Source organism: Chiloscyllium punctatum, chromosome 49 (genome assembly GCF_047496795.1).
Source record: "Chiloscyllium punctatum isolate Juve2018m chromosome 49, sChiPun1.3, whole genome shotgun sequence".
Classification (NCBI taxonomy): Eukaryota; Metazoa; Chordata; class Chondrichthyes; order Orectolobiformes; family Hemiscylliidae; genus Chiloscyllium; species Chiloscyllium punctatum.
Window position 1 is genome coordinate 44529980 of NC_092787.1, and position 23973 is coordinate 44553952.

The 23973-nt window shown below is 42.3% G+C and overlaps 1 protein-coding gene across 2 annotated transcripts in view; it reads right to left on the reverse strand.

The window, feature by feature from the left end:
- Positions 1-23973, reverse strand: part of LOC140469661 (uncharacterized) — a 57499-nt gene that overhangs the window by 19249 nt on the left and 14277 nt on the right. For both annotated transcript variants that reach the window (XM_072566381.1, XM_072566380.1), the window contains exons 4-8: positions 19304-19364; positions 16204-16325; positions 14535-14619; positions 11000-11139; positions 446-584 (exon numbers count right to left, since the gene is read on the reverse strand). In XM_072566381.1, coding sequence (XP_072422482.1) covers positions 446-584; positions 11000-11139; positions 14535-14619; positions 16204-16325; positions 19304-19364 — 547 coding nt within the window. The remainder of the gene's footprint in view (positions 1-445; positions 585-10999; positions 11140-14534; positions 14620-16203; positions 16326-19303; positions 19365-23973) is intronic.

A 23973-nucleotide genomic window follows, 5' to 3' on the forward strand; every position in this document is an offset into this window, starting at 1 on the left:
GTCTAACTTGCTTGTGAAGTCCTCAAAGAATTCTAACAAATTTGTGGCATGTCCACCACTTGAAAAAACTGTGCTGACTCAGCCTATTTTACCATGCATTTCAAAGTACTCTGTAATCACATCCTTAATAGAGACATAAAGATAATCAGAGGGTTAGATAGGGTGGACAAGGAGAGCCTTTTTCCAAGAATGGTGATGGCGAGCACGAAGGGGCATAGCTTTAAATTGAGGAGTGATAGATATAAGACAGATGTCAGAGGTAGTTTCTTTACTCAGAGAGTAATGAGGGTATGGAATGCTTTGCCAGAACTGCAGCTGCTCCCCTCCCTGGCACATCCCTTACAATCGCACCTTCCAGTTCTCCAGCACTTACAGTAAAAGGAACTGACTTCTTTTGATTTAAGCTGACCTTTGAGCCTATGTACTTGCAACGTCCCTGTCTTACCTTGCCATCCATTTTGCAGCGGGTGGTTGGTGGAACTTGCTGCTGCTTCCCCGTGAGGCTACGCAGGGCAAATTTCTTGTTGACTGGGGATGGCACAACTTGGGCTGAGAGCTTTCTAGAATCCTGACTCTCATCCACACTGTAAAAAAAGGAAAGAAAATAAAGTGTGACATTAAAAGAAAGGAAGAGATTGGAAATTAAACATTTCAATCAGAATTAGTGTAAAAGTAAGTGAATTAATAATAAGATTATTGATATCTGGAGACACTAATTAAAATCAATAGTTTCATCAGGGTACTAACTAGATTCTCAAAGAGGAAATAAACTTCATGGATGAGCAGTTGAAACCTGTTGCTTGCAATTCCTGCAGCTTGTGGATCTTCAGAGCATTTCAGGTATCTTCAGGGGCTATGTATATAGTAAGTGCTCTCAAATGCTTAGAAACTCTGAACTTGAGGGGCAACTGGAGTCACTGCAGAGAATCAGGAAAAATGAGAGATTCCTGGATCAGACATTCTCGTTGGCCACCCCTACCCATAGTACAAGCTCAACATTACAGTTGTGTGACCATCAGGATGGGGCAAAAGTCATAGAAGACTAGTGGGAGTGATGACATCAGAAGAACTATGGTGCCAGTGGTCAAGGGACTGCACAGGAGGTATCAACAGGAGAACTGCAGTGTTATGGGAGATTCTACATGTGGGGCTAAAGAGGCATTTCTGTAATTGTCACCCTGAGTCCCCATGGTCACCTCTCTGATAACAGAGTCCGCAGAATATCCTGCAGGAAGAAGGGAATGAAGAGGAAGTTGTGGTATATATTGGCACCAATGACATAAACAGAACAAATATTGAGATCCTGCAGCCAGATTTTCAGAACTAGGACATCAGCATAAAAGCAGAGTCACAAAAGGTAGCAATCTCTGGATTACTCCTAGTGCCATGCACTAGCATAAGTAGAAATAGGAAGATGGGGAGGATCAATGTGTTACTTGAAGCATGGTACAAAAGGCAGGGCTACAGATTGTTGAGAATTAAGACCAGTTCAAGGGCAGGAAGCACCTACTGAAAAGGACTGATTGTACCTCAGCAAACTGGGAGCATGTCCTTGCAGGTGGTATTGGCAAAGAGGGGAGTACCAATATTTTGAAGTAGAAAAAAGAAATCAAGTGCATAAAGGTTTGTACTAAAGGAGGAAATATTAGCATATTAATTGTGAGCAGAATAAATAAACTCATATCTGATGAAGGGTCACTGGACCCGAAATGTTGACTCTGCTTTCTCTCCACAGATACTGACTTATAGAGTCATAGTGTTGTACATCATGGAAACAGACCGTTCGGTCCAACTGTCCGTCATGACCATAATCCTAAAATAAACTAAACCCACGTGCCTGCATTTGGCCTGTATCCCTCCAAACATTTTTTAACTTATGTACTTATCCAAATGTCTTTTAAAGTCAGATGTCACACAACATTAGGTTATAGTCCAACAGGTTTATTTAAAATCACAAGCTTTTGGAGTGCTCCTCCTCTATCAGGTGAAGTGGAGGGAAGCACACAGGCACAGAAATATAGGCAGAGAGATAATGGCAACATAATTCCAGGTAATTGAGAGTATCAAAAGATAAAGACAAATTGAGTGACTGGAGTGTTGACAGGCTGAATAACAAGTCTTTTCAGTTGATAAAAGTGTCAAAACAGTGAATAAAGTGTCAACAGCTCAACAGCAAGTGAAGGGATCACCTAAGATACGATTAATTAAGGCAGAGAGATGGCCACCATCTTCTTTTTGATTTTTAAAAATTATCTCTCTGCCTTAATTAATTGAAATATAGGTCATCCCTTCACGATAGGCCCCTCTTGGGTTCATTCTTAGTCAGTTCCTTTGAAGCACTTTCCTCTCTTGTCATTCTCATACTCCTTATGCTTATGGACCTTCTGTTAGCAATTTCAATATCACTTTGTGCTTCTATGTCAAGTCAAGCCAAGCTCCCAGTATGGGTGATACTGACCTAACCAAACTCTGGCTTCCTGTGATTTGTGTTATAGTTGAGCACTTTGATTACAGTACCCCATATATATCTGCTGAAATCCAGAATGTCTTGACATTTGGTTTGCTTTCCCTTATTGGTCAGAGTATTGAATACAGGAATTGGGAGGTCATGTTGCGGCTGGACAGGACTTTGGTTAGGCCACTGTTGGAATATTGCGTGCAATTCTGGTCTCCTTCCTATCGGAAAGATGTTGTGAAATTTGAAAGGGTTCGTAAAAGATTTACAAGGATGTTGCCAGGGTTGGAGGATCTGAACTACAGGGAGAGGCTGAACAGGCTGGGGCTGTTTTCCCTGGAGCATCGGAAGCTGAGGGGTGACCTTATAGAGGTTTACAAAATTATGAGGAGCATGGATAGGATAAATAGACAAAGTCTCTTCCCTGGGGTGGAGGCTGGTACAATTGCAACATTTAAGAGGCATTTGGATGGGTATATGAATAGGAAGGGTTTGGAGGGATATGGGCCAGGTGGTGGCAGATGGGACTAGATTGGGTTGGGATATCTGGTCGGCATGGACGGGTTGGACCGAAGGGTCTATTTCCGTCCTCTACATCTCTATGACTCTATGACGTGCTATTCAGCTATCGACACTCCACTCTTACTATTTGTACTTATCCGTTGACACTCTACCTGGAATTATCTTGCCATTGTCTCTCTGCCCATAAATTCTGTGCTTGTGCACTTCCCTGCACTTCAGGAAAGAGCAGCTCTCTTGAAAGCTTGTGATTTCAACTAAAGCTGTTGGAGTATAACCTGGTGTTGTGTGTTCTGACTTTGTCCATTCCAGTCCAACACCTGCACCTGCACAAAATGTCTTATAAATGTTGTAACTGTATTCGCATCCCACCACTTCCTTTGGCCGCATGAACCATTCTGTGTAACAGAGTTGCCCCTCATGTCTTTTTTAATTCTTTCTCTTCTCACGTTAAAATATGCCCCTGCCCTGAAATCCCCACTCTAGGGATAAGACATCATAACCAAATCCCTCATGATTTTATAATCCTCTATAAGGTCACCCCTGTGCTGTGTTCTGTGCCATGGTGGAGCCCAAGTCCTCTGTGTTCCTAGTCAGTAATGGGAGTTGATTGCTCTTTTATTGCCCTAAGCATCTTAGTGTACATGTTTACCTGTGTTTTCCTAGTTTTTACCAGTGTTTATCAGTTTGTATCACCAAGTCACCCTTTATTTACTAGTGCACAGTAAAACCTGTGATGCCCATTCTGCAAACTGCACTGGTTTGATGATTCTTTTGCTCTCCAGCTTCCTGATTTCCGCCTCCATTTTTGCCCACAAGGCAAGTGGCACTGGGTGAACCTTTCAAAATCTCAGAATTGCGTCCTACTCAACATGTAAAGTGGCTTTGGTTCCTTTGATAGTGTCAAACCCTTCTTGAAAGACTGCTGGGTATTTCACTAAGACTTCACTGAGGCAGCATGTTTCCAATTGAAAAATGTTGAATCAATCTCGTTGAATCTTTCTCAACCAATACCGCCCCAATAGGCTTGGGCCCACCCTTTTTACTATCGTCAATGATAACTGCATCAACTGCTTCTCATAGGAGACCGGAACCGAATTCGTACCCTTAATCTGCAACAGTTCCGTGGTGCATATTCTCAGTCTGGCTGAGGTCTTGCACAAACTTAAAGGTTGGAGTCCAAGTGAATCTTATTAAAGACGGATTCTGCAACCACAGACACAGCTGCACCAGTATTGACCTCCATGGGAACTGGTTGACCATTTAACCAAACATTAATTGGTTCTGATTTGGGTGTCACTAAGCAATTTAATTGTTCCAATCCACATATAGGGGGACTTTCCAGGGTGTGCACTCTCCTCATCTCTGAGTTTTTCTATTCGAGTCAGGCCTTGCAGGACTCCTTTGCTGTTTTGCATCCGCATACCGGTAACAACTGCAATGACTTGTCGATCCAAATCCTGAAGAACTTTTAGCCACTTGGCTGAGGCTTGGCTATGTTGTTGGGTCCTGAGATGGGTTGGCCTAGGGTCCCTCTGCTCAGGACATGCCCTGCGATTGCCTACACACAAGTGGTGTTCCCCGAGCTCAGTGAGAGTGTCTGCTTCCATTAGGATACATTGTAGTTCCCATTCTCCACTTGCTACATTTTCTAATGACAAAGCCAGCTACGTTGCCTGTTTTAAGTCCAGTTGGGCCTCAGCTAGTAAGCGCATCTGCATGGTTATGTCATTAATCCCACATACCAAATGGTCTCTTAGCTTCTCATTTAGGGTCAACCCAAAATCATATGCCTCTGCAAGTCTTTGTAACCTTGTCAAAAATCCCGATATGGATTCCCCTGTTTTCGAAACGTTGAATAAAACCAATAGCATCTCACGTTTAGAGGAGGTTTGGAGTTGTAACATTCCTTAACCAACTCTGTCAACTCCTGGAGGGTTTTAGTGACTGGTGTCTCAAGTTCAGCCTTTTATAACTGAAAATGCTGCAGGTCCACACATAGTCAGAAGGGTTACTCATTGCTTTTCATCTGTCCCAAAGTCATTTGCCCCCCAAAAATTATGTTCTTTCCACATACTGGATCCAGTCTTCTTCAACAGCGTCAAATGAGTCAAGCTTCCCAAATAGAGGCATGATACCAGAAATGCTTACCCCTACACCAAGATGGCAGTTGTTCTTCAGGCATGTCCTATTCTATCCTTACTGCGACTGAAATAAGAGCACAGAGGCTGGTATTCCGTCACCAAGTCACCCTTTATTTGCGAGGGCACAGTACATTGGCTGTGGCCATCCAGCTTGGAGTCAGTCCTCAACTGAGGAGATTCAAATCTCCTGGTTATATATTTTTCTTCTTCTCCTAGTTATGTTTTTTTTTTGTTTTTTAACTAATTATTTTCAGTACATTTCTCCCTTTTCAAACAATGTGATAAGAGCTAGTGATTGCCAATCAAACTCTTGGTGACAAAAATGATCTGGAATAAGATTAGATTAATTACAGTGTGGAAACAGGCCCTTCGGCTCAACAAGTCCACACCGACCCGTGGCCCACTCACCTACATTAACCCCTTCACCTAACACTACGGGCAATTTACCTTGGCCAATTCACCCAACCTGCATGTTTTTGGACTGTGGGAAGAAACCGGAGCACCCGGAGGAAACCCACGCAGACACGGGGAGAATGTGCAAACTCCACACAGTCAGTTGCCTGAGGCGGAAACTGAACCCGGGTCTCTGGTGCTGTGAGGCAGCAGTGCTAACCACTGTGCCACCGTGCCGCCCTAAGTGCTGAGTTTCATCAGGTATGACCCTAAATCTAACCATAACCCACCAATGATATGTTTTTGTTTTCTAAGCCCCCACACACCACCGTCAAACAGCGGTAGTGTTTATTTATTTTCTCCTGGTTGTATAGGTCAGCCAAGGCTTTCCTGATTGGCCCAGCTTAACAACCCCAAACAAGAGCCTTGCAGTCAATGAGGTTTACGAGGTTCCAATCACTACATCATTCCAACAGAGACCTCGTCCTGCATTGTCCTGCAGGTGAACTAGTCTGAAAGCTTGTACTCTGGGGAGTTTGTAGACAATCTGACCTATCACCCTGGCCTGGCTGCAGCCCACTTGTTCATGGATACTCACCATGTGCCTCCAATTTCCCAGTGTGCTGGTGTCTGAATTGTGTTGGAGTGCCACTGAATCTTCCTTCAATCTCTCTACCCCCTAGTGCACTTACTTACGAAGCTGCAAAGGTTGAACAGTCTGCAAATCTGGGTAACTGAAAGCACAGAAACATAAGGGGAAGGCTGAGGGTAAAGAGCTTGGGAGAATGTATGAGGTCATTTCCATGCACAGCCTCCAATTCAAGACATATTTCAGCTTGAAGATGAGGATTTAGTCGAGAAGGTGAATAAGCCAGCAAATAGCATCACACAAGATGCCCTCAGCATTGCCCAGTGTCATTGGATCCATTGCACTGGAACTGTGGCCCTCAGATCCATCCATTAAAGGGTGGAAGGTGATAGATCGATGTGATCCTCCATCAGTTATCTGCCTCACCCTATTGTTCAGGTCACCCTTCTCCTGCAGGTGATTCAAGTGAATGAATAATTGGAGTCTGTGATTGGAGTGAGTGAGCTTCTCCAGCAATTTCTGTTTTTGTTATAAGAAGAACTATGGGAAATGTAAAGATAATGTAAAAATTGCTAGAAAACCTAAGCAGGTATGGCAATATCTATGGAGAGAAAGCAGAGTTAACATTTTGGGTCCAATGACCCTTCTTCAGAAAAAAGTTCTGCTGAATCATTCCAGAAATTTCTATTTTTGAAGCTATCTGGTAACCTGCATGTGCTAAATGGCAAGGCAGAGATGCTGTGAGTATCCAGAGTGAGTGAGCATCAACGAAGCAAGCAAAATGTTTTACAATGCTCTTTCTTCAAATGCACAAGATGGGGGTCTGTAATTATGTGCAAAGCAACCTGACCACATAATCACAATGTAAGGTATCACTGAACTCCAAGGTGAACTGTTGAAGTACTGAACTGTATTAATCTTTTTTTCCCAACTCTGCCCTGATGATGTGGTAAGGCTGACACTTTGCTGATACCAACCATAATTTACAGAGTGCAGACAGTCATTGCCCATAGAGTGTGTCCTGCGATGTTGGGAATATTGACCAAGATGGACAACATGAGAAGGCATCAGTGAGCTGCAGCCTCCTGGTACCTACCCAGGCTTTCATGTTGGGAATTATTACTGTCTGGGAAAATATCAAACTACATATAAATGAGGTGAGATCAGATAGAAATGAAATGTTAATGTTTGGAAATAGGCTGCTTCATAGTGAGGTTCCCATAGGTGGAAAATTGTACTTTCTGTGGATATGAGGGAACTTAATTTTTCTGATCTCGCTGTAGTTTCCCAATTAATTTGTTATTGCCTTCATCATTCAGGGACTGGAAAAGTTGCACCCCAAATCTCAATAGCTTACATTCTAGATTGTTAAAGGAACTGGGAGTGGGAATAGTTGAAGGTTTGTGATAATCTTTCCTAGATTGGACAGTGTTCCAGAGGAAAACCGAATAGCCAATGTGACACCTGTATTCAAGAAAGGATCCAAAGACATTCTTATCAACTACAGTCTGGTCAGTTCAATATAATGGTGGGTGAGGTTTTAGAAACAATAATTGGGGGAAGACAAATCAAAGGGCACTTAGTTCGATTTCATTAATCAGGACCAGAACGGATTTGTAGAAGAAATATCATGCTTGAAGAATCAAATATTTTTTGATGAGATAACCAAGAAACGTTTTGGTGAAGGAAATGCAATGAATGCTGCATCTATGGATTTATAGAATGTATGTCATAAAAATCTGGTTAACAAAATTGAGGCTCATAAAATACAGAGGCCAGTGTCAGGTTGGAAGAAGAACTGGTTTAAGTACATTAAGCAATGAGTCATGTTAAATGGTTATTTTTCAAACTGGAAAATGGATCACACTGGTGTTTCCCAAGGTTCAATACAAGGAATGCATATAAAACGTATGCATATAAAACATTGGAATAAAGTTTCAAATTTCAACATTTACTGATGTCACATCTCCAAGTTTGGTAACAAACAATGAGGAAAGTTAAAAAAAATTACTTGCAACGGGATAGAGATAGGTTAGCAAATAGGCAGACAAGTGGAAAATAGAACTTAATAGAGAGAAATATGTGGAGAGTATCTTGGAAGAAGGTGAAATATTATAAGGAGAAGTAATATAAACTTAATCGTCCAGTTCTAAAGAATGTACAGAAACAGAGGACCCTGGGTGTCTTTGAGGTGGCAGCAGATCTTGAAATATTATGCAAAAAATATTGGCCGTTATCCATTAAGGTATACAGGATTATGACATAGTATTACAGATAAAGAAAAGTTGTTCCTACTGGTTAATGGTCGAAGAAAATACAGGTTTTGGTCAAGAGATGCAGGGAAGTTTTATGCAGCACATGATAATAACCTGGAACTCATGACCTACAAGGGTGGTTAAAGTGAATACAATTAACAATTTTGAAAGGAATTTTGATGGATATTTGAGGGAAAAAAGTTTGCAGGGACTTGGGAATGAAACCAACTGGGTTGATCTACAGAGACCTAGCATGTACTTGATTGGCCTTTTGATCTCCTGTACACTCAATGACCTCCATGGTCCTGATTTTGACCAGGATGTCATGGCTAAAATGCCAGGAATCTCAAGATCTGTCCACAAACCTGTCACCTGTAATTTTTGTGGGGTCAGGATTGGGGCAGGCTGTGGTTCACAATGCACCGTTCTCAGAGGTTGCTGGCCACTTAAACGACCAGTTGCATTCACTAAAATGGTATTTCTTATCCACAGTGTCATTACGGAGGGAGTTCTAGAATTTTGGTCCAGTGATGCTGAAGGAATGGTAAAATATTTCTAAGTCAGGATAATGAGCGGCTTAGAGGGAATGTGCAGGTGGTGGTGTTCCCAGATATTTGCTGCCCTTGTCCTTCTAGATGGTAGATTGTGTCTTTAGTTTGACTCACTGCAGAGCATCTTGCAAACATTGCCACCACTGTGTCTTGCTGGTGGAGGGAGTAAACACTGAAGATGTTAGAAAGGGTGCCACTCAAACGGCTGCTTCGTCCTGGGTTGTGTCGGGCTTCTTGAGTGTTGTTGGAGCTGCACCATCTGGGATACTCAATGAGTTGACATAGAAGGTGAAGGGGGTCAAGGACAGCAGGTGGAAGTAGACACTAATTTGGCATCGAAGTGTGAGAGGATGGCGCTTCTGTGATGTTTCCTCCGGCATTTATAGTGATTGGTATCTGCCACTTCCTTAGTAGCCACACACTCAGATGACAAGCAACATGAGTTCGACTGAGACAACACTACTATTATAGAACAAGCCAGAGAACAGCCAGGGAATTCCTAGAGGCATGGCACTCATGCACAGATTCAATCAATAAGCACATCGACCTGGACCCAATATACCGGCCACTGCAGTGGACAGCTGGAACTGACAACCAGAAGCGACAGATACCAATCACTATAAATGCTGGAGGAAACATCACAGAAGCGCTTCACAGGAGGCTCCCAAGCACTGAGGATGTCACCTAGACAGGGGACAAAACGTCTGCAACACAAATTCCCAGCCCAGCGAACAGAACCACAACAACAACGAGCACCCGAGCTACAAATCTTCTCCCAAATTATATAAGTTATTAAACACTAGAGTAAGATGTTTGTTTTCTTACAGGATTTGTTCTTACAATTTCACTGGATTGGATGATTATTTTATAACAGTGAGAGTGTGTATTTGTTTCAGTTGTAACATAACCAATTGACTGGTAACTTCATTTTCTATCAAGATGCTTTCTGAAGAATGTCCACGCTGGATACTCGGTGAGTTGGCATGGAGAGGGAAGGGCAAAAGATGGTGGGACATCAGTGGCTCTGAATTACGATAGGGGCTATAATGGGACATGGGGATGATTTGGGGCATATGGGACAAGAAAGGTCATGGGAAATGGGTAGATGGTGATGGCGTTGAGTGATGCAGGGGCTATGAGGGTTTGGAGAGCGGCTGTAGTGATATATGTTGACAAGGATGGTGCATTGAGAGTGAAGGGAGTGAGGAGGTGGGAGCAGGAAAAATGTTTTCCATTTAGGAACTGGTCTGCCTCTTCGAGTGTCTTTCCTGTTCACCCAGTACCCCTTTCTCAGATTGAAAGTATAAAATGTAGGCAATCATTTTTAACAGTCAGGAGTGAAAAGTGAGGATTTTTCCCAAACCAGAAAGAAAACTCACAGCCGATGAGTCTTAGGTGGCTTTTGTACATGACGTGGTGTTATTTCAGTCTCTGCTCAACTGCACGGTTACAATAGTGAGCAAAGACACAAGAGACCCACAGTGTTTACAAGGACAGCAAGAGAATGAAAAAGACTGTCTGGGAACTAACCTAGACCAACTTGTTCAATGAATCCAATGTTCAACTTGTTCGTGATGTTGTTATGGAATCCACACAGTGTGGAAAGAGGCAATTTGGTTCATTGAGTTTGCACTGATCCTCCAAAAAGCATCCCACCCAAACCCAGCCCTCTACCCTATCTCTTTAACTCCACATTTCCCATGGCCAATCCAACCAGCCTGCACACTATCAGCAATTTATCATGGCCAATCCAACTAGCCTGCACATCTTTGGACTGTGGGAGGAAACCAGAGCACCCAGAGGAAACCCACACAGACACAGGGTGAATGTCTAAACTACACACAGACTGTCATCCAAAACTAGTGACAGGTCTCTGGCACAGTGAGACAGTAATGCTAACCACTGAACTGCTGTGTTGCCTTGCTCAGAGCTGTCAGCTAAAGCACTAACCGTAAAAGTAATTCAGTCACTTACTGAGATTCATTAATCAGCATTAAGCACATTGCCCTGCAGTGGTCATATTTTTCTCTAACACAGCAATATTTCACTCTCTCAATGTTATGCATGATCCAGGCTTGCTTTTTCTACATTACCTCTGGTTTGGTCCAGCCAACTCTAGTAAATGTTTTTTGCCCTTTGTTGTATCTTTCCATTCCTTGAGGAGCTGCTGTTGTCTGGCAAGGAAGGTGTATGGTTGCCCACCAGTAGGGACATAGTCTTTTGCCTTCTTTTTCTGAGAAGAGAATTAATCGTTATAACCTTCAATTCTTGCCATGTAGTCCCTCCATCTAGGAGGAGAAAGTGAGGACTGCAGATGCTGGAGATCAGAGCTGAAAATGTGTTGCTGGAAAAGCGCAGGAGGTCAGGCAGCATCCAAGGAACAGGAGAATTGACATTCCTGAAGAAGGGCTTATGCCCGAAACGTCGATTCTCCTGTTCCTTGGATGCTGCCTGACCTGCTGCGCTTTTCCAGCAACACATTTTCAGCCCCTCCATCTACCTTTGAAAAGCAGTGTCCCTCCAGTAGCCACATTTGAAAGACTAGACATGAACTCAGGTGCCAGGAGCCGGCAGGTGGAACTAGTTTAGTTTGGGATTATGTTCGGCATGACTGGTTGGACTGAAACAACAGTTTCTTTGCTGTATGACTCAGGCAGGCCATAAGCAATCTCAGGGGAGGATGTCAGGACAGAAGATTTCTGTCAACCTTGGAAGATTGCAGCATTGTACCACAAGGAACTGTCAAATTGTGACACTTAAGAGGTGACCAGAGAAGTAACATGTTGGGACACAGAATAAAATCTGAGCCTTTGCTGTTTGTAACATTAATGGAAGGCTGAAGGTGACAGTCAGTATTGGGGTTAAATTAATTCCATTGGGAGCTTTCTTTGTCAAAGTTGAGCAGTGTTAGATTGGTTATTGACAAAGGAGGTGGAGGCAGTGAAGTGGAAATGGAGGTAAGCCTGTTTGGCTTGAATGCAGCAAATGGGAAAGGGGGTTAGCAGAGAAAGATAACTGGTGAAAAATGGCAGACATTTGTGAAGATGGTTCATGACTTTCAACAAAGATATGTCTCAGTGAGGAAGAAGGATTCCAGGAAGGGAATACATTAACCCTGATTAATCGAGGAAGTTGAGGATGGAAACAAATTGAAAGAAAAAAACCTACAATGTGGTGAAGTTTTGGTAGTAAGCTAGAAGAATAGGAGAGTTTTATAAGCCAAACAAAGACCAAAAATAATAGAGAGAAATTAAACTTTGAGGATAAAATTGCAAATAATATAAATATGAACAGGGAGAGCTTCCTTAAATATATAAAAAAGGAAGTGAGAGGCTAAAGTGAACATAAGCCCCTTAAAGAATGAGGCTGGAAAAATAATAATGGGGAACCATAAAATGACAGAGAAGCTGAATGAATATTTTGCATCCATCTTCACGCTACAGGACATTAATGGAATTCCAAAAATACCCTGTCAAGGGGCACAGGATGGTGAGGAAAAAACAGAATAAATATTATTCCAGAAGAAGTACTAGGGAAACTATTGGGGCTAAGGCTGATAAACCCCGGACCTGATGGGATGCTTCTAAGTTAATAAAGGAAGCAGGAACATAGCGGAGGCATCCTTAGATTCTTAGAATCTGAGAACTCTTAGATTTAAAAAAGTCCTGGACAAAATACAAATAATATTAACGAGTTCCCTACAGTATGAAAACAGGCCCTTGTTGGGCCCTTTAGCCCAACAAGTCCACACCAACCCTCTGAAGAGTAAACCACCCAGGCCTATTCCCCTACCCCTATATTTACCCCTGACTAATGCACCTAACACTATGGGCAATTTAGCATGGCCATTTCTCCTGCCCTGCACATCTTTGGATTGTGGGAGGAAACCGGAGTACCTGGAGAAAATCCATGCAGACACAGGGAGAACGTGCACACTCCACACAGACAGTTGCCCGAGGTGGGAATCAAATCCGGGTCCCTGGTGCTGTGAGGCAACAGTGCTAGCCACTGAGCCAGATTTGATAGCAGAACTCCTGGAAATGTGTAATAATACAAATGGCTTCATACCTGACATTTACTAGAATTCTTTTGGGATAGTTTGGATTTCTAAGAGGTGTTCAAGAAGGTACTGCATATAACACTACTTAATAAGATAAAATCACATTCTGTTGCAGGTGGTATATTTGTCTGAATAAAGGATTGACAATTCGAAGACAGAGTTGGGATAAAGGGGGCAACATGTAACTAGTAGCGTGTTCTGGGATCACAATTATTTACAATACATACTCATGACTTGGATGAGGAAAGTGTCAAGTTCATGGATGACAAAAGTAGGTGAGAAGGCAAATATTAAGGATGACACAAAGACTCAGTGGAGAGATATGGACAGGTTAAATGAGTGGGCAAAAGACTTAGCTGATAAAATACAATGTGGGAAAGTGTAAGGTTATGTACTTTGGGCGGGAAGATTCGAGGAGCTGAATACTTTTTAAATGCAGAAAGTTGCAGCAAATAGGAATTTGGGGTCCTCACACATGAATCACAAAAAATCTAACTTCCAAGCTCAGATGGTAAAAGGGATGGCGATTGGAACATGGAATTTTACATGAAGAGAATGGAGTAGAAAAATAGGGAAGCCTTGCTAAAATTATACAAGGCATTTGTCAGAGCTGTGAACAGTTTTGGTCCCTTTAATTAAGGAATCATTGGAGATAGTCCACAAAAGGTTCATTAAATGGACTCCAGGTGGGAGGGATATTCTGAGGAGAGGTTGAATAGTTTGGGCCTGCTCTCAACGGAATTTAGAAGAGTGAAAAGCGATGTTAGTGAAATATATAAGACTCATAAAGGACTTGACATGGTAATTGCTGAAAGGATGGATATCCTTCTGGGAGAGTATAGAACCAGAGGGGTAATGCCTTAGGAGATAAGATGGAATTTTTTCCCTGAGGTAGTGAATCTGTGGAATTACCACAGAGGGCTGTTAAGGCTGAGTTGTTATATTCAAGGCTGAGACAGATTTTAAACAGTGAGGGAATCAAGGGGAAAAGTGGGGTTGAGGATTATCAGATGAGCCATGATCTCATTGAATGGCAGAGCAGAGTCGATTGGCCTAGTTATGCTCCTACTGACTTGTGGCCTTAGCAAGAGGTAGCCCAGCTTTGCTTCACTTGTAGCTTTCTCAATTCTGTGTCAGAAAGCCATAGGTTCGAGTCCTGTGCCAGAGTCCGGAGCCTGTTATCTACAGTGACACCTTTAATATGAAATGTGATGCTGAAATCCCTCCTGCCCTTTCCAGTGGCTATTACAGACCCCCTTGGCTTTATTTTGAAGTAGAGGAGGACCAGTTTGCCTTGGCATCCAATATTTGTCTCTCAGCTAACATTGGTAAAACAGAATGTCTGCTCATTATCACATTGCTGTTTACATGGCCTTGCCATGTGGAAATTGTCTGCTGCAATACCTAAAATAAACACTTCATTGCTGGTAAAACCCTTTGGAATTCTGAGGTAATAATGCCACTACAGAAATTCAAGTTTTTACTTAAAAAAAAGGGACAGCTGCTAACAAGTTAGCCATGTTCAAAGTGACTGATAAACTGCAGAGTGTGTCATGGCTGAGACTCACCGTTTTTTGACTTTGTTTCTGTTCGTCATGGGGCTGACCCTGGAACCTGAGTTCTTGGACAGTGACATACCGTGCAGATGTGATGCTGTTTAATATCATGAGAGAACGTGTCAGTAAAAATGAAAACTGTGACACTACCAAAGCACAAATCTTACATCGGAGATTGGATCATATGTTTCACAACTCAAACTTAACATCTACAAATAAAGTAACCACAGCCTGAGGCAATGAAATCACTTCAAATAGCTTTCAAATCCTTTTGGTGCAGCTAATCGGAACAATTCACCACCACCCAATGCACATTAGCGCCCACCACACCATCCACATCGCAGCAAACTGACCACAATGCCTTCCTAATCCTTGACCCTACCATCTAGAAGGATAAAGGTGGTAGGTACTTTGGGAACACCCCACCTGCAAGTTTCCTTCCAAGGCACTCATCACCCTAAGTGGTCAAGGATCTGTGTTAGGGCTTCAGTTATTCACATGATTTATTAACAACTTGGATATTGGCACATAAAGGTCATGTATCCAGATTTGCTGAAATAAAGTGGATGTCCAAAGACGCTTGGGAGTTCAGTGCATAGACATTTATGTCACAAACAGGAGCAGAAGAAGTCATGAAAGCTAATGGAATGCTGGCCTTTATATCTAGAGCACTGGAACACAAGAATGAGAAGTTATGCTGCAGTTATACAAACCCTGGTTAGGAGTAGATCTGAGCACCACATTTTGGGAAGGTTATATTGGCCTTGGAGGGAGAACTATGTAGGTTCACAATGATGATACCTGGATTTCAGGGATTACATTATGAGGAAAGATTATACAAAGTAGGTCTGTTTTTTTCTAGGATTTAGAAGGTCAATGGTGATCTGATCAAAATCTTTTAGAAATGTTTGGAAATGATGCGGTAGATAAAAATAAACGTTTTCCACTGGTTGCAGATTCTAGAACTTGGAGCATAGTCTGAGAATTAGGGACGGACTGTGAAAATAATGTTTAAATACAAATAAAATGGGACAATAAAAATAAAACACAGGAACAGAAGCAATTGAATTATTCAACCTAAGTTTTGAAAGAAATCTTTGCCCTAGGTGCCAATTATGGTTGAGTTGGCCTGAGTCCTGTTCCAGAGGCAAGCACCTGGGCTAGACCAGCGGAGTTCTGCAGTGTTGGAGATGCTGCTTTTTAGATGATACAGAAAGTCTATCCTTCTCCTCAGTTGGGTTTAAAATTGACACTGTACCAAATGATCTGGTCATTGTGGGACCTATCTGTGTGCATATGGGCTGCCGCATTTCCAACATGACATCAATTATTACTTTTTAAAAGCGCACAATTAGATCACACCCTAATCTTCAATACTGAAGGGAACACAAGCCTAGTCTATGGAACACAAGCCTAGTCTATGGAACACCAGACAAAAATAGAAATTGCTGGAAAACTTGGCAGGTCTGACAGCATCTGTAGAGAGAAATCAGAGTTAACGTTTTGGGGCGAGTGACCCTTCATGGAACACAAGCCTAGTCTTTGCAACTTGCTCCTTTTGACCTTCCAGCTTGATGTTGTAAGTAGCAGAATAGGGAGGTAAAATGTCCAAAAGATCCAAAAACTCCATGATTAATTATTGGGGAAGTACGTTTTGACAGAAGAAACCATCCATTCTTACGATTGTGTCCGCTTTTTCTGCCATCTCCGATCGTATGAGGGGTTTGGGACCCAGATAAACACTGTCTTCCCCAGGTACTGGTCACAAGATGATGGAGGTTGCTTCAACTCCGCCACATTAGCCTGCAAACATAAAGTAAACACTCTTATTGTGGCTTGATATTAGGATTACACAAAGCAGAAATTTGTCCTCTTCTCTGAACCAAAGCTTGAGTTTGTATTGCAAAAAAAGACAATGGGTTATGGAGTCAGAAACTAAAACCAATAATGCTGCAAATCATCAAACAGCATCTGAGCAACAAAACACAGTTAAGCTGTCAAGTTGATGAGCCTCCATTAAAACTGGGAAAGGTTAGATATATAAGAGGTTTTAAGTGAGTACAGAGGTTGGAAAAGGACGAATGTGTGAAAATACAAAAGATAAGCTCTGTGATAAAGTGGGAGACTGGAGAAAATAAATGCCAAAGGGGCAAGATAATAGAACAAGCACAGAAGCAAAAGTATAGGGGAAGTGTGGTGGCAACAGAAAATCATTATAACTGTGCTGTCTAAGAAAATAAATGGAAGTAGCAATTTATGACCTGACATTGCAGAACCCTGAAGTGGGAGATGGCACGGGGCAGGGTGACACTAGGCACACGGACACACAAAATGGCCACTGAGCTATAAGTTGGCCACTTGACACACAAGATGGTCCCTGGACCACAGTATGGAGAGAGACAACAGAGCAAACACAGACACTGCCTGGAGCCACCACAATGCACTCACAACCTAGTTGATTAGTTTAAGGTGAGTTGGAAGAGAATACACGAGTAGCATATACTGCCCCCTGAAGTGTCTGGGTCCAGCCTTTGATGGAAATGCTAACAGTTTGATACTGACTCAATACAAAGTGCTCATGGCCAGGGCTGCAATAATCGTCCTTCTCAGGAAGAGTGATTAGCACCCATTACTACAGCAATATCTCATCACCAACCTATTATATTACAAAATGTATAAAAGTATCTTGACATATGCTCCGGGTTGAGAGAAGACTCGCAGCTGACCACTGTGCTCTTAGTGTCTTTCTCTGCCAGGAGCTCTGGTATGTCCTTGTATAATAAACTCTGTCGTTTAACCCCGATTCTGACTCTGAGGCTGGTGATTTTCCCCACAACAACTCCATGATGAATCCAGAAGGCTGCAAAAGTATTGAAGTGCAAGATTCATTGCACTTCCACTGAAATAACTAGAATGACTAGGGGCCAAGGCCAGAATAGGGATGGAGAGCAGAATTAAAATGACCAGCCACCAGTAGTTTGCAGTCACCCAATCCACATCTGGGTCCTCCTATTCTAGGTCAGACTGCATCATAAGCAGCTAATACAGAACAGAGGTTTAAAAGATGTATAAGTAAATCAATGTTCATCAAGAAGGAGGAACCATGGGAGGTGGGATAAAAGGAAGTAAACCAGCAGGCGCTGGATCTTGATGGGAACAGAGGGTTTGTTGGGGTGACTCAGGAGTTGACCAGGGTGCCACAGAGGGAACACTCTCATCAGAATGCTGAAAGGGGAGGTCAGGAGAGGAGGGAAGATGTGTCTCAATTTGATCTGCCATTTACAGCACCTTCATGATCTGTTGAATGTGAAGGTTTGCGGGATAGAAGGTAGGGACCATGGGAACGTGATCATAATTCTGGGAGATTGAAGGTAGACGTTTTCGGATTAGAATGGGCATGGTGAAGCACCCTGTTAACGATGGTGAGGAGGAGTCTTCGGCCAAGGAAAAAGGAAGACATGTCAGAGTGCGAGTATGGATAGATGGCATTGTCAGAACAGATGTGATGGAGGAACTGGGAAAATTAAATACTGTCCTGAGAAGGATCATGGTGTGAGGAACTGTAACCAAGGAGTAAGTGCACCTGCAGTGAATATCAGCCAATAACTTATTCCACAAATGGAGGCAGGGGAGTTGAGGAATGTGAAAGGAAGAAAGAGTTGAGAGCAGAGGTAATGTCAAGGGCCCAGTGGAAACTGGAAGCATTATTGATGACATAACAGTTTTGAGTGAGAGCAGCAAGTGGCAACAAAGCAGTCAACAGTGTATCAGAAGAAGTGAGGGAGGGGGTCTAAGAAGGACTTAAATGAAAATAAAAATTGACTGGCCCCATGTAAAGACAGGCATGGCTTGGACCTGCAGCTAAAGAAGAAATGAATGGAATCAAAGGTAAAGTGTTCAATGTGAGAATAAGTTTAGCCAGGTAGAGGAGGGTGATGGTAAGAGGGCTGGCTCCATTCAAGGAAGAATCAACAAGTTCTGAACTGTCCTGGAGGCTGATATCAGGTCTGCATCAAATTGCTGTCAATGGGATCTTGCTGTGTGCACATTAGTTCATTTGTTTTGAACACTGGCCAAAAAAAGGACACCTTTAAAAATTAATTTCATTGGCTGTGAATTACTGATGAGAATTCTGAGGTTGTGAAATGTGCAAGAAAATTGTGAGTCTTTCCTGTTGTTATGTTGCTGTGGTGGGTAAGAATGTGTGTCATCTAGATTTGGGGGTGGTGGTGGGTGAGGGAGGTGTGTTGTGTGGGAAGTGAGAAGAAATGTTGGAGGAAGAGAGGGAAAGAATATTAGAAAGAAAATTTAAAAATACATGGCGTGAACAGACTCCACTGCAGCACAAGGGGCAGTGACGCTAAGTCTGTGCAAAATGTTTTCACTGGGATCCAGGGTGGTCCTCCGACTACATTAACACTTGTCTGAAGTCACCAGCAATCAAATCACAATCTCCATGACAACTGTAGCAAGCACCACACAAGGGAATAATTTGGCAAAAGAGGAAGTGTTTTTTAAAAATAAAAACTCTTTGAACACTCCCATTTACTCCTGGACAATTTAGTGATGCTGTAACTAGGTTTATATCCAACCAGAGATACCAGGAGCCATGGGGATGCTCCCTCACACCAGTCTATGAGAATTTCAGTTGGAATCTCAACAACATATTAATCAGTGCGATAAGAAAACTTGGGCCCCTTGGCCCCTAGTGCTGCATATTAATTTATAACATTCTGTACCCACCAAATCCTTTTCCCAACAACATCTCCTTTCATACCAACCTTTCTCAGTGTGGAAGAGCCACTCCTGGTTGTGAAGGAACAAACTTGGCTTCTGTGCAGACTGCAAGAGGAAGAACCTGACATTAGTTTCATACTGAGCTGTAGGCTGAACTGAAAATTAATTATGGGGGAGTAAATTACTGCAAATGCTGGAACCTGTACTGAAAACAATAAATGCTGGAAATCACAGCAGGTTAGGCAGCATCCATGGAGAGAGAGCAAGCTAACATTTCAAGTCTAATGATTCTTTATCAGAGTGGTCTCTGCGGTTTTAGAGCATCTGAAAATCAATTACATTTGGAGGAACATAGACAAGAAAAATTACTCAAAGCAAATCCTCCCAGTTATAGATTCCAGCCACTGGGGAAAGGAGCTCTAAACCAGCTCCTGAGCGCTTTATCAAAGTAAGCAAACAGTCAGGAAATGAATAATTGTTTCAGTGACACTTTCTAACTTCCTTTGTGGTGCTGGACACTGTGCCATGACCGAGTCCCATCCTGCTTTGTGATGCAATGCTGGCATTTGCCATAGTCTTCACAATTTAATGGACTGAATGGCCTTCCTCTGCACTGCAGAGGGGCATAGGGGACAAGAGCCAGGAGGTGATGTTGAACTCGTACAACACTTGTTAGACCACAACCAGTGTATTATGTACTGTTATAGGTATCCTGTACAGGAAGGATATGAACACATCAGAGAAAGTGCATAAGTGTTTTAAAAAGAAGTTAGAAGTCCTGACATAAAAGGGACAATAGCAATATGAATATAAAATTGGCTGAGTGATAGGAAATGGAGTGTAATGGTCAATGAATATTTTTCAGCCTGGAGGAAGGCTTGAAGTGGGGTTCCCCAGGGTTCAGTACTGGGACCCTTGCTTTTCTTGATATATTTTAATAATCTGGATTTTGTTGGGTAAGGGACAATTTCAAAGTTTGCAGATGATACAAAACTTAGGAGAAATGTAAACTGTTCGGACAATGTGGACTTATGAAAGGACATTAGCCTGTTGATGGAGTGGGTGAATGGGTGGCAGATGAGGTTCAACGCAGAGAAATGTGAGTTGATGAACATCGGTAGGAAGAGTATTGAAAGACTTTATAAACTAGGGGCTACAAGTCTAAAGAGGACAGAGATTCAGGGGAGGCAGTGGTGCAGTGGTAATTTCATTGGACTTGTAATATAGAACTCTAGGTTAATGTCCTTAGAAGGTGATGTTGAACTTGTGCAAAACACTTGTTAGAACTTAGCTGTTGTAGGATGGATATGAATGTATTGAGAGAGAGGATAAATCATTTCCAAGAGTAGTTTGAGGAATGATAATCTTTAGTATAAGGAAGGAATGAAGAAGTTGGGACTGTTCTCTTTGGAGAGAAGCAGGCCGAGAGGTGAGCTGATATAAGGTACTGGATAAAGTAGACAGGGAGATGATCTCGTTCTTATAAAAGTCAAAAGATCAAGAGGCTGTAGGTTTCAAGTGATGTGCAAAAGAAGCAACAGTGAAGCAAGGAAACCTTTTCTCTGGGCCAGTAGTTAGGGTCTGGAATTCACTGCCTGAAAATGAGATGGTGACAGGTTCAGTTGTGGCATTCAAGAGGTTATTATGTGCTTATTTGGATTAAAATAATATGCAAGGGTGTGGGAAAGAATGGGTGATTGACACTAGGTAATGATGCCAATGCAGGCATTGGCTATAGAAAGATCTCCTTCTGCACTGTAACACCACTGAGATTCTGTAGATACTCTGGGGCAATTCTCTCCCCCAAAAAGGTGACCATAAAGACACTGGCCATTAAGAGTCTGCGACCAAAAACTGAAAGTTGGTTCGTGACAGATGAAGTTCAGTGTGAAGAAATATTAAGGATTCATTTTGTTAAGAAGAATGTAGAGAGATAATATAAAATAATGGTAATATCCAAAAGGGTTGCAGGGCAGTGTGAGAATGTGGTAATAAAATATTCAGTATCTCTTAGGCTTCATTAATAGGGGCATAGAGTAGAAGAGGGAGGAGGCAATGTTCAACTTAAATCACACACTAGTTAGCTGGAGTATTGTGTCTAGTTCTGAGTGCCGTATTTTACAAAAGATGTGAAAGTATTAGAGGTGCCGAAAAGATTAACAAGAATGGTTCCAGGGTTAAGAATCAATAGTTACAAAAGTAGATTGGAGAAATCGGAACTTTTTTTTTGGAAAAGAGGGATTTTGTCCAAGGTATTGAAAGTAATGAGGGGTCTTGACAGAATAGACAAGGAGAAACTGTTTCCACTTGTGAAAAGGTAAAGAATGACAGGGCACTGATTTAAAGTAATTGGCAAAGTTGACATGAGAAACCTTTTCACTCAGTGAGTGGTTAAGGTCTACAATTCAGGATTGGTGGAAGCAGGTTCAACTGAAGTGTTTGAAAGGGAATTAGACTATTATCCTCAAAGGAGCAATGTGAGGGAGTTTCGGGGAGAAAGCTAGGCAATGACACTGGGTGAAGTGTTCATTTGAAGAGTTGGTGCGATCACAAGGATGAATGGGCTTGTTTATCACTGTAATCATTCTGTATGACTCATTAAAAAAAAATTATTAATGGGACTACGTTCATTGTCCATCCCTCACTGCCCTTAAGAAGGTGATGTTGAGGAACAGTTTGTGTGGTACACAGTGCTATTGGGAAAGGCGTTCCATAATTTTGAACCAGTGACAATGAATAGTAAATGTAGGTCCGAGCCAGAATGGTATGTGGCTAGGGGTCTTCCTGATGGTAGTATTCCCATATATCTCCTGCCTTTCTCCTTTTCGTGATAGAGTTCACAGGTTTGGAAAGTGCTGATGAAGGAGCCTTGGTGAATTCCTGCAGTACATCTTGCAGATAGTACACACTGCTGCTACTGCGCCTGGATGGTGAAGGGAGTGAAAGTTGACATTGTTACTCAAATGTGCTGCTTTGTCCTGGATAGTGTCAAATGTCTTGAGACTTTCTAGCAATCATTACAAATGGTAGACCATTTCAGAGGGCAGTTAAGAGTCAACCACATCTTGTGGGTCTGAAGTCACATGTAGGCCAGAGCAGGTAAGGGGGCCGAAGCCCTTCCTAAAGGGCATTAGTGAACCAGAGAGGTTTTATGACAAACGATAATGGATTCATGTTCATTATTAAACTCATTTTAATTCCAGATTTTTATTGAGTTCAAATTTCACCATCTCCAATCATGAGATTCAATCTCATGCCATGACTACAGAGCATTAGCCTACCTCTCTGTATCTATTCCAAGGAGAATGTCTGTGACTGTGATCATATGGATAAGGATTTTGTGTAGCTCGGACTGTGGTTAGAGTTGTTGGTTGGTTCGCTGAGCCAGTTGATTTTTTGCAAACATTTCATCTCGCGACTGATGACACCCTCGGTGCTGTGTAGACTCTGGTTGAAGCACTGTTGTTGTGATCTGCCCAGAATCTATATGATTCTGTTTGTCATGGCGGGTGCTTCTATTTCCGGTTTTGCATTGTCGCGGCCTGTAGATGGGATCTATTTCAACATGTTTGTTTATAGTACCAGTGGAAGAATACCAGGCCTCCAGGAATTCAAGCTTGATTTTATTTTGTCTGTCCCAGTATCGTAATGTTATCCCAGTTGAACTGGTGTCCTTCATTGTCAGTGTGTATTGACATGAGGGAGAACTGGTCATGTTATTTTGTTGCAAGCTGGTGGTCAGTTTCCTGCCCGTTTGTCCTTTGTAATTGCAGTTGCTGCATGGTATTTTGTATATCATATTTGTCCTGCATGTTGTGTGTTTGTCTTGGATAGTAACTGGCGAAGTGTGGCTGTGAGTTCGTGTGCTGTCATTAGACCCAGAGGATGTAGGAGTCTTGTAATCAGTTTGGAGATATTTCTAATACAGGGTAGGGTGGTCAGTGTGTTGGCGTGCACAGTGTTTTCTTGGTGTTGTTTGTTTGCTAGGCATTGGCAGTTGCTAGGTACCCATTATTAGCAAAGACTTTGTGTAAGTGTTCCTCTTCTTCTTTGTGGAGCTCTGGAGTTTTGCAGTGTATTAGAGCTCATTTAAATAGAGTCTTGACACAGCTCAGTTTGTGGATGTTGGGTTGGTTACTGTTGTAATTAAGAATCTGAGCTGAAAATGTGTTGCTGGAAAAGCGCAGCAGGTCAGGCAGCATCCAAGGAACAGGAGAATTGACGTTTCGGGCATCAGCCCTTCTTCAGGAATTAAGAATCTGGTCTGTATGTGTAAACTTTCTTTAAACTCTGGAAAGGAATTCACTGCTGTTCATTTGTTTTACCAGAATGGGAGTCGGTTGTCATTCTCTTCTTTTCTGGTGAACTTGATCCCAGTGAATATGCTATTAATAAGATGGTGTGTGCTTTCTAACTTGGACCGTTTAATGATAACAAAGGTATTGTCCACGTATCTGATCCATCGTTTGGGCTGTGCTTTCTCGTCTTTGCATTACTGCTTCAGCAATGAGCCCTGAGTTGGATGAGCCCAGAGATGGGTGTCCCATTAATTTGTTTGTGCACCTGATAATTAAATACAAAGTGTGTGATCAGTCATGGGTCCAGTAGGTTCCGGCTATTATCTTTACCGATAGTTTCATTGGTGGTCTGTGTTGTCGATTTGTCTAGAAATACCATGCAGCAACCGAGAGAAACAGTACAAAGGGGAAATTGG